The 15,186-nt window shown below is 34.5% G+C and overlaps 1 protein-coding gene across 12 annotated transcripts in view; it reads left to right on the top strand.

Annotated features, from left to right (window-relative positions):
* Positions 1-14,894, top strand: part of PPIG (peptidylprolyl isomerase G) — a 45,867-nt gene extending 30,973 nt beyond the window's left edge. For all 12 annotated transcript variants that reach the window (XM_061435758.1, XM_061435708.1, XM_061435700.1 and 9 more), the window contains 5 exons: positions 4,839-5,052; positions 5,781-5,948; positions 7,333-7,420; positions 8,898-9,034; positions 9,198-14,894. In XM_061435758.1, the coding sequence (XP_061291742.1) occupies positions 4,839-5,052; positions 5,781-5,948; positions 7,333-7,420; positions 8,898-9,034; positions 9,198-10,305 (1,715 nt within the window). In that variant the 3' untranslated portion in view covers positions 10,306-14,894. The remainder of the gene's footprint in view (positions 1-4,838; positions 5,053-5,780; positions 5,949-7,332; positions 7,421-8,897; positions 9,035-9,197) is intronic.
* Positions 14,895-15,186: the final 292 nt, after the last annotated feature.

Here is a 15,186-nt window from a genome sequence, read left to right as displayed (position 1 = left end):
GGAGGATAGAACACGGACCACTGCTTTGATAAGAACACTTCCTGGTTCTTTAGAAGTTACCATGAACTCAGATCATGCTGGTCTCTTCAGAGTTCACTGCAGTTGTTAAAGAGATATCTGTACACCTTTACCTTGCAGTGTGAGATGGGACCAGTGATATATTACAGAGTACATAGAAACACAAGTGCTGAGTTATGGCAAATGGCAGTAAACAGTTAAATGAGCAGAAATCTTGCATATATGTAATAGAAAACAGATTACCTGGCAATACAAAAAGAAGAGCACAATAGAGGAAGCAGCTGGTAAACCTTGTTCTTGTAAACCTTTCCACGGTGGAAAAGATCAGAGACTCATTTGTATGGTGACAGGATCCCATTTCAGTGTCCTTATTCTTAAATTAAGAGCCATGGTAATGGCACTTTTCATGGAAAATAGTGGGATATTAAACTAAGAAACTGTTTAGAGGGGAGACCCAGTAATTTTGAAATGAAAAGAGGGTTATTTTAGGTATAATTCCATTCTTTACTTCAAACCTTATTTTGATGATGGCCTGGAAATTTTCTTTAATATAAAGGTTTCATGTGAAATTAATTGGTATAAAATTTATAGCTCTCAAAAAACTAGTAAAGCAGCATTTTCTTACCTTACATTTTTATAAGTAAAATGTTCTGGAAACTTGTCTTTTCACCTTAACATCATACTAGTAAAGTCAGTATCTGGTAATATTATATACCACACCCTACCAAGAGTTTAAAAGTGTTGCTCTTTGTAATTCCTTTTTATCCATTAAATCATTTATCCAGTAATGGATGAGTAATGATTCTTAACTTGCATTGTGTTTTGCTTTCAGTACTATTTCATTTTATTTTAAGGATAGTTATATGCTTATAAATGATGCTTTGAAATAGATTTTATTTAAGTGGTTAGACAGTAGGTTTTGGGTTTTTTTGGAGAATGTGGTGACAGCTGTTATCAGACTTGAGAGTTTTAAATTTTCTTTAATTTTAAAAGTTAATACGTTTTGTTCAAAATTTAGAAAGCATAAAACAGTAGTCATTGAAAAGCCTTTCCTCATCTCTGTCCATATCTCAGGCAGATTATATTGCCCTAAAAATAGTTATGAATCTCCTTCTGATCTTCTGTACTGTTGTGATATTTTGCTTCTCTCAAATGCTTACGTGAAAAGTGATGTGAAAACTAAATAATGGTTTCTTAAATGTTTTTAATACATTTAGAGGGCTTTCCTGGTGGCTCAGACAGTAAAGAATCTGCCTGCAGTGCAGGAGATCGGGGTTTGATCCCTGGGTCGGGAAGATCCCCTAGAGAAGGGGATGGCAACCCACTCCAATATTCTTGCCTGGAGAACTCTATGGGCAGAGGAGACTGGCAGGCTATAGTCCATGGGGTCGCAAAGAGGCGGATGCGAGTGAGCAACTAACACTTGCATTCTCAATCATTTAATAGGGAGATTGGGCTTGCTTTTTAAGAAACCAACTGCATGCAGTGTATTTCTCTGGAAAGAATCACAATGTAAAATAAATATGAATTGGAGCTGGTGAATAAAGCTTTGTTAATCATGGGATAAAGCATGACTGTGTTTTGTCAAGTAATTTTAACAGCTGTATTCTGTGCTTCTTGTTTAGTCACTAAGTTGTGTTCAGCTCTTTGTGACCCCATGGACTTCAGCCTGCCAGGCTTCTCTGTCCATTGAGATTTCCCAGGCAAGAATACTGTAGTGGGTTGCCATTTCCTTCTCCTAGGGATCCTTCTGACCCAGAGATTGAACCCATGTCTCCTGCATTGGCAGGCAGGTTCCTTACACTGAGTACCAGGGAAGCCCCTTCTCTGCTTATGTGAAATATTTGTATTTTGCCTGCATATTATATAGTCCAAGATATTTTTATTTAGAGTTTCTCATATTCATTATGAATTTATTTCCTTCCTTGGGTTTCTTTAACTTTTATTCTCCCTCCTAATCCCATACCTCAGGTTTTTAGTGTATGCAAGCAGGTTTTTCATTTCACATACCCACTCTGCCTCACCAGCAACAGTGGTCTTGGGATGAGAGTAACAGTTGGATTCATGAGACAAGACAGGCTTCACTCAGCATTAAGCTTATTTATCATTATGAAAGGATACAGGACAAGAAACAGCACAGCTTGAACAGCAGTGTCATAGTGGAGATCTCTGGTTCTAGGTAGAGCTTGCATATGTCCTGGGCATCTCATGCTTAGTATTAATAGGTTCATGGTCCTGAGAAGCATGATTGGGTGAGAAAAGACTGCCTTAGTTTAATGAAGCTTTTATCTCTGGTATCCCTTCAGCATTTATACCTAGTTGCCATTCTCCAGTGCAGCAGCATCTCATCATTACTAAATCTTGATGGTGAATCACAAACCGTTGGTCAAGTGTACAGTAACTTAGGTAGATTCTTGTTTATCTCTACAAATCAGTGCACTCCTATAAATTCTGAGTTAAGAGTTTCAAGAATCCCCAGCAAGATCCCCAGAGCCCTAGAAATTCCCTGGTGGTCCAGTGGTTAAGACTCCATGCTCCCAACGCAGGGAGGGTGGGTTTGATCCTGGTCAGGGAACTAAGATCCCACATGCCACACAAAATGGCAACAACAACAACAATAAATCAGTAGGTCTCAGCCCTGTTCAGCAGAGCCACTCAGCTGACCTTTAGATTTGTGAGAAATAATAAATAGTTGTTGTTTTAAGCCACTAAATTCATTTAAAAAAGTTTCAAGAATCATTTGGTCCAGTGCCAAATCCTCAGGTGTTCCTGAGAGGGGAACACAGAAAGGTTGCAAAGCAACTGTGAACCCTTTCAGTTAAGGTCAGTAAACAGACAGCCAGTAGTCAGTCCCAAAGGTAGATTTTTTGTCCTCTTTGATTTTTTAAATTATGGAAAATATTAACATTTACTAGAGTGGTTGAAATAGTATAACAAATCACCATGTTCATTACCCAGCTTTACCAATTAATTTATGACCAATTTCATGTTTCCTATCCTTGGCCACTTTTCCATTTCCTGTTTGGAGCAAATTCTAAGCATAATGTTTTTATTGATAAGTTTTTCACTATTTATCTCTAAAAGGTGACTCTTCTAAAAAAAGTAAGCATATGCAGGCATATACACATATATTCCTAAATGTAAAAAATCTTTACAGTGTTCACATTTCTAAGTTTATAAATGTTAACTTTTTTGATGTTTGGGTTTGAATCCAAATCAGGTTCAAGCATTTGGATTGGTCTTGTAATTTTTTGGTTTGTTTTTCATAGATTCTCCCACCATTTCTTTTTATGTTTTCTTGAGATTTATTTGTTGAACAAGCTAGGTCATTTTACCTGTAGGGTTTCTTTCCTACTGTTGCACACGCTGAATTTTACTACTTGCATCATTGTATTATGTAATGTGTTTCTTCTGTGCTTCTATTTCATATAACTTTGTAGTTAGACCTAGAAAATTGATCAGATACTGTTTTGTTTTGTTTTGGCTGTTTGAGTGTTCATTGCTGCGCAAGGACTTTCTCTCGTTGTGAGTGGGGCTACTCCGTCGTGGTGTGCAGGATTATCGTCGTGGTGGCTTCTCTTGTTGGGGAGCACAAGCTCGCGGCGCGTGGAGATCCGTAGTTGCAGCACGCATGCTCAGTAGTTGCGACTCATGGGCCCTGAAGTGCTGGCTTCATGGGCTTAGTTGCCACGTCGCATGTAGGATCTTCCCAGAGTAGGGATCAAACCCATGTCCCCTGCTTTGGCAGAAGTATTCTCAACCACTGGATCATCAGAGAAACCCCCCCTGCCCCTGTTTTAATTGGATAGTTGAATTCACTTCTTTAAATCCACCATGGTTTGAATTAGAATACTTTTAGGTGGCCCAGGCTCAATCCAGTCTATCATGTCTTTCCCCAATTCCTGATTAACTTCACTTATTTGTGTCAGTTTCCTAGTCCTTAAATCATTTGAGTTTGGTGACCCCTTTTAAAAATTAAAACTTTGTTTAACCCAAAATAAAATTTCAATTTGAAATTTAACTTTTTGGGGGGCTTCCCTGGGTCTTCATTGGGCTTTCTGTATATAATACAGCATGTGGGGGCTTCTCTTGTTGGTGAGCACAGGCTCTAATCATTAGAGGGATGCTCAGGCATTGAATAAGCCCATTCCAATGGAATCATGTTTCTTACCTTTCCACATTCATGCAAAGTATTTTTTCTGTTACTTCTTCTCTCCTACAGTTCTGCTTCCAATATTGATAATAAGAGAAAAAGTTGAAAACTATACAAATATTTGAATCTGAGATTCTTGAGTGTTACTTCTGTGCTTAAAATGTTATTCAGCTAATTCTGAAATTGACTTAGTTTAGTGTTTTTACCTGTTAACTTTTCCAAAATTCTTTATAGATATAACTCAGACCCATGAATCTGGTGGGTGTGTGCATATGCACGTGTGATGCCCAACTCTGTGTGACCCCATGGACTGTAGCCCACCAGGCTGCTCTGTCCATGGGATTTTCCTGGCAAGAATACTGGAGTGGGTTGCCATTTCCTTCTCTAGGGGATCTTCCTGACCCAGGGATCGAACCCATGTCTCTGACGTCTCCTACATTGACAGGTGGATTCTTTATCAGTGAGCCATCTGGGAATCCCATGAATCTGAAGGTCTGGATTCTAATCTTGAGTCTTAACTCCTTTCCTGTTCTGCTCAGTTCAAATAGCTGGATGAACTAAGTGTTAAATACTGGACTTGGAGAATCTGCCAAAAAAAAAATCTAAATTTCCTCTGACAAAGTTTGTCTAAAAAGTGTTGATCGAACCATTTTGCTTTTTATTAAAGCTAAGAAAGAAGAAAAGAAAAGGCATAAGTCATCTTCTTCCTCCTCCTCATCATCCAGTGACTCAGACAGCTCAAGCGATTCTCAGTCCTCTTCTGATTCTTCTGATTCTGAAAGTGCTTCTGAAGAGAAGTCAAAAAAAAGAAAGAAGAAACATAGGAAAAATTCTCGTAAACACAAGAAAGAGAAGAAGAAGCGAAAGAAAAGCAAGAAAAGGTCTTAATTTACTTTTATAGTACTGTCTTTGTATTCTAATTACCTTCTGTTTATATATAAACCTATTGGGATATTGAATCAATTATATGGTACATGAAAATAGAAATACTTCATCGGATGACATATAAGACCATTCTGATATTCTATAGTCTATAGATTAAATTTGGGTACATTTCAATTTTCAACAAAATCATTCAGTTCATTTTGTAGGAACTCAATGACTTTTTTGATTAGATACATTTGTATTTTATGGAGGGAATTTAAAATTAGTAAGAACTGTAGGAAACCAATGAGTGTTTTCCTTTTTTCTCCTGTGATAGCATAAAGCAGATTATGTCAGCATATTTACTTTCTTTTCTGTTGTGTCTGAAAAAAATCTGTCTTTGTACTAAAGCTCATCTTCATAAACCCGTTGCCTCTAAAGCAGTTTCTTTACCTGTATTTTAAAGTATTTTAAATTTATCAGTGCAGTGCATATGGAATATTTGGGTTCCATTTTAAAGGAAAGTATTTTTTGAGAATGTGATAATAGATACATTTGGTTTGGGTTTTAGGTTGGTTTGTCAGAGGAACGAGTATTTTCCCCATGTAACTGCATCTTTGGTCAGCAGTAGGGGACCGGATGATAGATAGATGGAATATTTACAAAGGAAAGAAAGACCAACAATTGGGAAATTGAGGTGGGTACATAATAACCAAATGGAACTTGTTTGTGTATTTCTTTTAAGTGCATCTAGTGAAAGTGAGGCTGAAAATCTTGAAGCACAACCCCAGTCTACTGTCCGTCCAGAAGAAATCCCTCCAATACCTGAAAACAGATTCCTAATGAGAAAAAGTCCTCCTAAAGCTGATGAAAAGGAAAGGAAGAACAGGGAGAGAGAGAGAGAGAGAGAATGGTATGTCAATATGTTTATTTTACAAAGACCCTTCATTCTCTACCACAGACCCTTTCTTTAAAAAAAAAAAAAAGCAACAGTTTTAAAAATTTTAGATAAGATTTAATTGGTGACCTTGTCCTAAGATTGAAATTTTTTAATTGGATAGTGTTAGCAAAGCTCCTTTTTGCCAGTCACACAGCTGAAAAGATAAAATTGACTTAATTTAGACAGATTTTTAAATAAAAGTAACTTTTAAAAAAAGCACTACAAATAGCAAAAAGGTATGTTAAATGGCATTTCCAGACGAATTCCATGTAAAACAAATGTTTTACTCTGTTATTTGTATACCTTAAATTTTTAAGCAAATAAGAACCCTTATGTTTCATTTTGTCTGGTGGGAGAAAATGCTGTTTTCCTTGCCTGATTTACAATATTGTGGTATTGAAAATTGATAGTATATTCAAGTACTTTGAAAATTTTTCTACATAATTCACATTATTAGAATTAGTAGTTCTGTTGGTTCTTTATGTATCATTTTAATAATTATGTCCAAAAATAGGAAAAAAAGATGGATATCTTTCTCTTATTTATGATCAGAAATAACATAAAAGTGATAAAAATCTGCTCATTCCCCCTGTATTTTCACAATACAGTAAATATATAAAAATAAATCTTGGTTACTTGAATTGTGTTAATTTTGATGGATTGAATTGAGTTTACTCAACTGTTAGGAAAGGATGTTTATAAGGAAATAAATATTAAGGAGAAAATATTTGAACTACTTTAAAATGCATTTTCAAATATAGCATACATGAATGTTGTTAGTGCTAATATTCGTATTATTATTTGAAAATAAGTAGTTTCCCTTTTTTATATAAAGCATGATATTAAATATTTTTCTAATTCAGACCAAGTGTTCTCTGTTTAATTCACATCAGTTGCACTTATCCATAGTTTTATCACCAGTGAATAACTGCTGGTAGGATAATGAGGTACTTTAGAATCAGAGAGCTTTAAAATTGTTCTCTTAACAGCATACAGCCTACTCCACGTTTTTTCATGTTGCTTAGCACTATCAAGTTGACTTGATCTTCAAAAAGATTATGTAACAGTATGTCTCAACAGAACACAGTTGGCATTTGGGAATAGAATAGTTGTTCATCCTCATGCATTACAGGATTCTCGCATTCCTGACTTGTGGTCACTCAGTGCCAGTAGCACCCTCTCATCATTGAAAGTTGTTAAAATGCTCCCCTACTTTATCAAATACCTACTAAAACTGATAATATTTCTCATTGAGAACCACTATTTTAAGTTTATTCATTTAGATTAATAGAGCTATGTTCTCCAGATTTATTTTTATTATATAATGTGTTTTAATTTTCCTTTTGCTTCCTTCTAGTAATCTACCTAACTCCCAGCCTCCTTCATACCAGAGACGACTTTTAGTTACTAGGTCTGGCAGGAAAATTAAAGGAAGAGGACCAAGGGTAGGTGCTTATTTTCCCAGAAATCCTGATAATATTGCATTTATCTTAAATCTTGGAGTGTTTAATTTTTTTTTTTCACATAAGTAGTTAAAATTTAGAGTAGATGTGGATATTGAATTGTATGTTCTCTTTTTATAGTACTTCTTTGTGTTGGTTCTTCTATGCTGAAAGTCTACGAGATGTTAATGGATTTTACATGTACATGGTATAAAATGAGATTGAGGTTTTTCTTGTGCCTCTTTGTTACTTCCTGACCACTGTGTGTCTACTCTTATTAAAAATCCTATTCTTAACATCTCATACCCTTTTTCTTCACTGGATTCTCCTCTTCAGAATTTAAATATCTTCTTGTGTTTGCAACCTTTTAACAAACGAGGCTATACTTAGTATATTATTTCTTCACTTCCTACTTGTTCCTTAGTCATTTCAGGTTGTCTTCTGCCGTTCTCCTGAAAACAGCACTTGCTTTATGGTCAGTTCCATGTCACAAAATCCAGTGGATCCCTCAGTCTTTGTCCTTGTTAATCTCCCTCCTTGTAATACTCTTTCTCCTTTACTTCCATTGTCTTTTGTTCCTGTCTCTGGCTAGTCTATCTTAAATTTCCAATGCCAGTTCATACTCCTCTGCCTGATCTTTAAATATTGTAGTACCTTAGAGTGCTAACTCTTCTCACTCTGTATTTGCTTCTTGGGCAATCTCATCACTCGTAATTTCACTGGGTACCTATGCACTGAAAACTCAGTTTTTCATCTGCTTTTCTGGTACCAGAGCCTTCTTTGATGACCGTTTAGATGCCTAGTGGACACTTCAAACTCAGCATTTACAGTGTTGAGCATAAGCACTCTTCTTCTTCAGGCCTGACCCTCCTTTACGTTCCTGGTCTCAGTGATCAACACCTCCACTTGTGCAGTTACTTAAACCTGAAGCCCAAGAATCATTTTATTTCTCATCTTTCTTTTCTACCATTTATAACTTATCTGTTGCCAAATCCTGTTAGTTCAACCTCTCAGATATGTTGAAATCCATCTACTTCCCTCAGGTTCCACTCCTACCGTCTTTGTTCAATTCACCATTATATATTCTCTGAACTATAAATGGCTTCCTAACTGGTCTCATGGCAGTTCTTAAACTCTTTTGTCTTAGGACCTCTTTACACTCTTAAAAATGATGGAAGATTTAAAAGAGCTTTTGTTGATGTGGGTTATAGCTGTCAATATTTACTCTTTTAGAACTTAAACCCAAGAATTATTTAAAACAAGAATAGATAAGCACACGTTTCATTAGCAGTGGAAACAGATATCAAACCATGTCATGCCTCATTGATTTCCTACCTGAAAATTGGGAGAGTTTAGTTATTTTAGAGGGCATGGAAATATCAGACATTTTTTGAAACCTAAAAGCACATACACTTTAGCAACTGTTGTAATACTTTCATGTTTTAATATGTTAATTTTTTTCCCCTCTATTTTTTTAAAGCGTTATCGAACTCCTTCTAGATCCAGATCAAGGGATCGTTTCAGACGTAGTGAGACTCCTCCACATTGGAGGCAGGAGATGCAGAGAGCTCAAAGAATGAGAGTATCAAGTGGTGAAAGATGGATTAAAGGGGATAAGTAAGATTTAACTCTTATTACAAATGTGGTAATAAGTATTTTTTTAACTATTTTAAATTATTTTATTTAGAGTCATTTCAGTTGTTTCTGAAAATCTTAAGGAAAATAGAATATCATTTCAGCTAATAAAGTCTCCCAAAAACTTTTTTTCTTCATTTTTTAGGAGTGAGTTAAATGAAATAAAAGAAAATCAAAGAAGCCCAGTTAGAGTAAAAGAGAAAAAAATAACTGATCATAGGCATGTGTCTGAGAGTCCAAACAGGAAAAGTGAAAAGGAAAAGAAAGTTAAAGACCATAAATCTAACAGCAAAGAAAGAGAAATCAGAAGAAATTCAGAAAAAGATGATAAATATAAGAACAAGGTAAAGAAAAGGGCCAAATCAAAAAGTAGGAGTAAGAGCAAAGAAAAATCCAAAAGTAAGGAAAGAGACACAAAGCATAATAGACATGAAGAAAAGAGGATGAAGTCAAGGAGTAAAGAAAGGGATCATGAGAATGTTAAAGAAAAAGAAAAACCTGATTCTAAAGGAAAAGAACAGGAAAGGAGTAGAAGTAAAGAGAAATCTAAACAGTTAGAATCCAAAAACAATGAGCATGATCATAATAAAAGTAAGGACAAAGACAGACGTGCACAGTCTAGGAGTAGAGAACGTGATATGACTAAAAGCAAACACAGTTACAACAGTAGAACAAAGGAGCGAAGCAGAAGTAGGGACAGGAGCAGAAGAGTGCGCTCCAGAAGCCATGACCGAGACCGCAGCAGAAGCAAGGAGCATCATAGATACAGAGAACAGGAGTACAGGAGAAGAGGAAGGTCACGGAGCCGAGAGAGAAGAGCGACGCCAGGAAGATCAAGAAGTAAAGATAGGAGGAGGAGGAGGAGAGATTCACGGAGCTCGGAGAGAGAAGAAAGTCAAAGCAGAAACAAGGAAAAATACAGAAACCAAGAAAGTAGAAGTTCACATAGAAAAGAGAATTCTGAGGGTGAGAAGAGAATGTACTCTAAAAATCGTGATCATAGTAGTTCAAATAGTAATAGGGAAAAAAAGGCAGATAGAGATCAAAGTCCATTCTCAAAAGTGAAACAAAGTAGTCAGGACAATGAATTAAAGTTCTCCACTTTGAAAAATAAGGAGGATGAGAAGACCAGATCCTCAGTGGAAAAAGAAAACCAAAAATCAAAGGGTCAAGAAAATGACCACACACATGATAAAAATAAAAAATTTGATCATGAATCAAGCCCTGGAACAGATGAAGACAAAAGTGGATGAGTGAGTTATATAAACTTCTTATGTCCATTCTGTCTCAGATTTTAAGTTTTAGAGACTTGCTGATGATCTTCCTTACGTTGTTTTTTTCTTTTCATTGTTTTGGGGTTGTTTGTCTTTTTTTTTTCCAATGTGGACTTTTTGAGTTGATCTTTTGATAATCTGCAGCCTGGATAATTTGTACTGCTAAAGTTTTAATAAACTTGAAATGATAAAAACACTTTGGTGTAATGCTGTGTGCTATGTTTAACTATTTCATGTATGCATTTTTGTGTTGCAACAATCAGCCAGTAGCAAACATGCTCTTCTATACCCTAATTTGTGTGATCAGCCAATTGGAAAGAAGGATAACTGATTGTTGGAATACATTATTATAGAAGCTTGTGTTTTTCATGATTAAAGTAACCTTAGAAAAGCCACTTGGTAGAAGAAATCTTATATATAGATTTTTTGATTGCATTTATAATAGAGGCTTGCAACAGCAGCTTTTAATTATACAGAAGTGGGCCCCTAATAACTTGAGATATAAGTCATCACTTTTGATTTTATAGTAATTTGTGCTTTAAAATACTTATATTGCACTTCATATGTTATTCTTTATAGCGCTACCAGTAGCTTGTTTCTTATTTTTCCTGTTTTATCAACTGTCTATAGATATAGTTGAGTATTTTTTTCAGTTGATGTACTGATTGGGCTTGAGTTGCTGTTATACAGCATCTAACAAGAACTATACCTTGACGATCAGGTTGTAATTCTCAATTTTGTGTTGCTTTTGGTCTGAAGAGATGAACCTTGCTTTTGGCGAATGTTCTGTAATTGTTATTGTCACTGCCCTTCTCTAAAATGAAAAAATATTTTCCTCACTAAAACGTACCACTCGTGCAGGTCTTTGTTAGACAAATTCTAAAAATTGTTGGTACTGACACATTAACTTATGAGAGTTCTCTTTTTGGCCACTAACCTAGAGTTCAGTGTTAACCTTGCATGGTTGTTGGTTTGTTTTTTTTTTTTTAACTTGAACTGACTTCTCTAAGTCTCATAACTGAGTTTCAACTGGCAAGAAAATGCATCTCTTTTATATATGTATCACAGGCTGTAGCATGTTTATGACTCTGATTTCTTTTTCTTCAGGTGGCTTTGTATCATTACTATTAATCATTTTAACTTGGCATGTATAACATTGCCACATAGATTAGAGTAGAAAGTGGCAAAATTTGATAGCTTACAGAGTTAAACACTAAAGATATCCAAAGTCCATTTAGAAGTTTGTGTGTTGTATATTGCTATTTTAGTGATGTGTGGCCTTTTATTCTGAAATTTCTCTTCTAAATAGAATACTGAACATCCAGTAAACACAAAACCTGCCTCATTTGAAAAGAAATTTCAGAATTCCAATTAGTAGTTGCCTTTAGAGTGTTTTGTACTTTAATATTTGTCAGTAGTGTCAAATAGCTACTTACTTATCCCTTATTTGATACTTATAGCTACTTATTACCAGGTAGCTCCTTGGTAAATCCAGTAGCTACTCATGCTATTTGTACTGAGCAAAGCAATGCTTATTAATATAATACTTCCCATTATTGATTAATACAGTAATGATACTTATGTAATGAATAGGGTGATGATTATAAGATTGTTTGGATTTCCTGAAACAAATATCCATATCAGGGTCTTACTGAATCTTTTTCCTAATGATAAAAGTAATAGATGTTTATGATAATCCAGGGTGATTGATTGCTTAGAGATTTTTATCACAAACCTTAGAGATAATTGAGTCCTGAGTCCCCAAGCTGTATAATGTGTTATATATTTTAAATTAGTTTTTGCTTGTCTTAAATTCAGTGAACTGCATTTAAAAAGTTTTTGTTATAAACTATTTGAGCTTCAAGAAAGGTGCTGTTTAAGAAAGGATTTCTAATAAGAACAACAAAAAAAGAAAATCCATGCTAATTAAAAAATACTTGTATGTTGTCTGATCCCAGAACTTTTATCTACCAAGAATTACAGATAAGTAACCACAGGGCGGGGAAGCTAGTAATTGCTTTAAGTAATATTCTATTTTGGTTATCAAAGAAGCAATTCCATGCTAAGCATTATTTCTAGACCTATAAAAACTGTTAGCTGTTTTTACAGTGAGGTATGGTGAAGGAGTTGAAGTGAAAGATGACAATCAGCTAGATTTTATTTTCAGAATGTAAATAACATTTAGAAAATGATCAAACAGCATTAACCATACATCTGCCTTTGCATCTGAATACTGCACTAATCAAGTAATTCTTTCATTACCTTTTTAATAGTTGTGCAGTCCTTACTTTTTACTTTGAACAACTCTTTTCCTAAAAGTCAACTATTTGTTTCCTGCCAAATTGGTATCATAGTTACTTTGAGGTAAACTGTAAACTCAAACATCTTTAAGCGGATTTAAATCCATTTAAAGATTTTTAGTTTGTTTTTATTGCCTGGTTGGCAATACCTGAGAAATGAAAAAATTTTTATGATTATTTCCTGTGAATTCTTTTTCTGTGTAAATCATCTACCACAGAATTGACACTGCAGAGAGATTAATGTTAATGAGCTTGTAGGGAAGATACCAGGTTGCTTTAAAACATTTAAAAACTATAGTTAAGAGAGTTCATAGAGCATGATAGTTTCTAAGTTGTCTTAATCAGATCCCTCACAGAAATTTCAAAGAATTTGTCTTATAAAAATCTATCTTTGCACAAATGTAATATTAACTCATCTCAGCTTTGCCTAATGGCCTTTGATTCTTGTGCCCAGTAGAAAATATGAAACTGAAAAGTAAAATTTTCTTTAATATTGGGGATAGGAACACATTGGTGTTCTGGTATTTTGAGTAGTAATATTAATTGGCAGTTCTAATTTGTTTCCAAGTTCGTGAGTGGAACAAATCAGTATATTTTTTAGTAGTTGATTTTGCTCTACTCTAGGTGGCAGTTGATGTTTTTTTTTTGGTAATCACACTTTGAACTTTTATAGTAGATGTCTATAGAAATTTGTTTCCTTTACCTTCAGTAGAAGGTACTTTAAATATACACCATATCATTGTTACAAAGAAACATGAAATGGGCTGTTTTCTGTCTCTCTTTGGTTGTATTTGCTGTAATCGTTCAGTTTGGTATTCCAACATTTACTGTTGAATAGACTCCCCAAGGGTAGTAGGTTTTAACCCGTTCTATTGTGAAAAGATCTGTTTTGCTACAAATTCTTGTTTAAAAACTAAACTCCAGCAGTGGAACATTGGCTAATAGTGAGTTCCCAGCTGCCATTAAAGGATTGAGGCAAATGTAAATTCTGGCCTGTGTTGTGACACAACAAGTAAATATGAAAGGAAAAGAAAAATCACAAATTTTTTAAAATTCCACCAGGAAGGTTGAAGAAGGGAGTTGTTAGGGGATTTGTTTGTTTTCATGTACAGGGGGAATGGTGGAATTGATTGGTGTGTTTCCCCACCACCTTTTTCAAGCAAATACCTATGTTTACCAAAAGCACATGCTGTATATTTTGTTTCCCCCTTTGTGTGTTTATAGTATTTTGAAGGATAAATTAATTGGGTATTTGTATGTGAGGATGTTAAAAGTTGTGGCTGCTCTCTTTGTGGAAGGGAAAAACAAATGAGGTTAAAATGTACTTCTTTTCCTAGCTCAAAAGTCACTGTGATGTATATTTTTTTAATGAAATTTAGGAATAAAACTTGTTGCAGTTGTATAATTAGTTTCAAAATGCTGCTTCTCTTATCATTAGTCTAGTAACTGTTAAACTGTTTTATGCAAACTGCATTTTACAGAATTTAAACTCTGAAACTGTATCAACTTTTATAGTTAAAACATTGTATTAAATAAACTATACTATCAAATGGTTTGTTTTGTATTTTTTAAATTATTGATTGTATTAGTTTATTTGGACTTTATTTTTATTAAAAGCTAATAATGAAATAAATCATTTAATACTTTTATTTTACCCATAAGGATACAGAAATTGTACTGGGAAAAAACTGAGCAGAGTTTTAACAGTAGTGAACTTCTTTTAAGAATTTAGCCAGCAGTGACAATTTCCAGGTTTAGGGATAAGTTTTAGTGTAATTGTTTAATCATAATGCTTCATGTTGCAAGGTGTCTTTTGCCTCAGCAAACTTTTAAGGTTATACATGGAATTACTATCTACTGGAATGCTACATTTGCTTTTTAATTCCTCCAAATTTCTCAGCAGTGGGAACATTGTATTATATTCTGTGCCTGCTAGTTTTAATATAACACCATTATAAAGCCATATAAACGTTAACTAAGTTTTATAAAACATACTGTCTAGTTTTTGGTTTCTTTTTTTTTTTTTAATTTAAATTAGACATCTTTAGGGAAAATGAACCTAGTTAACTTGAGAGTCACTGAACATATACATGCTTAAATAAAAACATTTTGACCATTCAGTGATTTATATGTGTTAGTAGGTGAATATTATTAAATTTTCAAATTCTGGAGTGTTTTTAAATGTTTTATTAAGCCAGGAGAATATGTAAAATGTGAGTATGTCATATGGACTGTACAGATTTATGTATTAAAATACTTTTAGTTTCACTTTGTGTTTTCTATTTTCATTGCTTTCTAGGTTTCTTTCCTAAACATATTTCCTAATGTAATACTGTATTTCTTTTTAAGTAGTGCTGATTCATAATTTTTACACCTCCCCCACCCCCAAGACCTCTCAGTAACCCGAAATGTTTTAGTTCCAGTTTACATCTTTGCCACAGGTTTTAGCTGTGCTTTATCAAATTAGTGGATTAGAACAGTTGTGTACTAACAGGTACAGATAACAGGTTTCCATTTGGAACAATGCCACTGAATATTCTTAAATAGCTATAATTATACA

Source organism: Bos javanicus, chromosome 2 (genome assembly GCF_032452875.1).
Source record: "Bos javanicus breed banteng chromosome 2, ARS-OSU_banteng_1.0, whole genome shotgun sequence".
In the NCBI taxonomy this organism is placed as follows: domain Eukaryota; kingdom Metazoa; phylum Chordata; class Mammalia; order Artiodactyla; family Bovidae; genus Bos; species Bos javanicus.
Note: the sequence above shows the minus strand (reverse complement) of the source record. Positions and strands in the feature narration are given on the sequence as shown.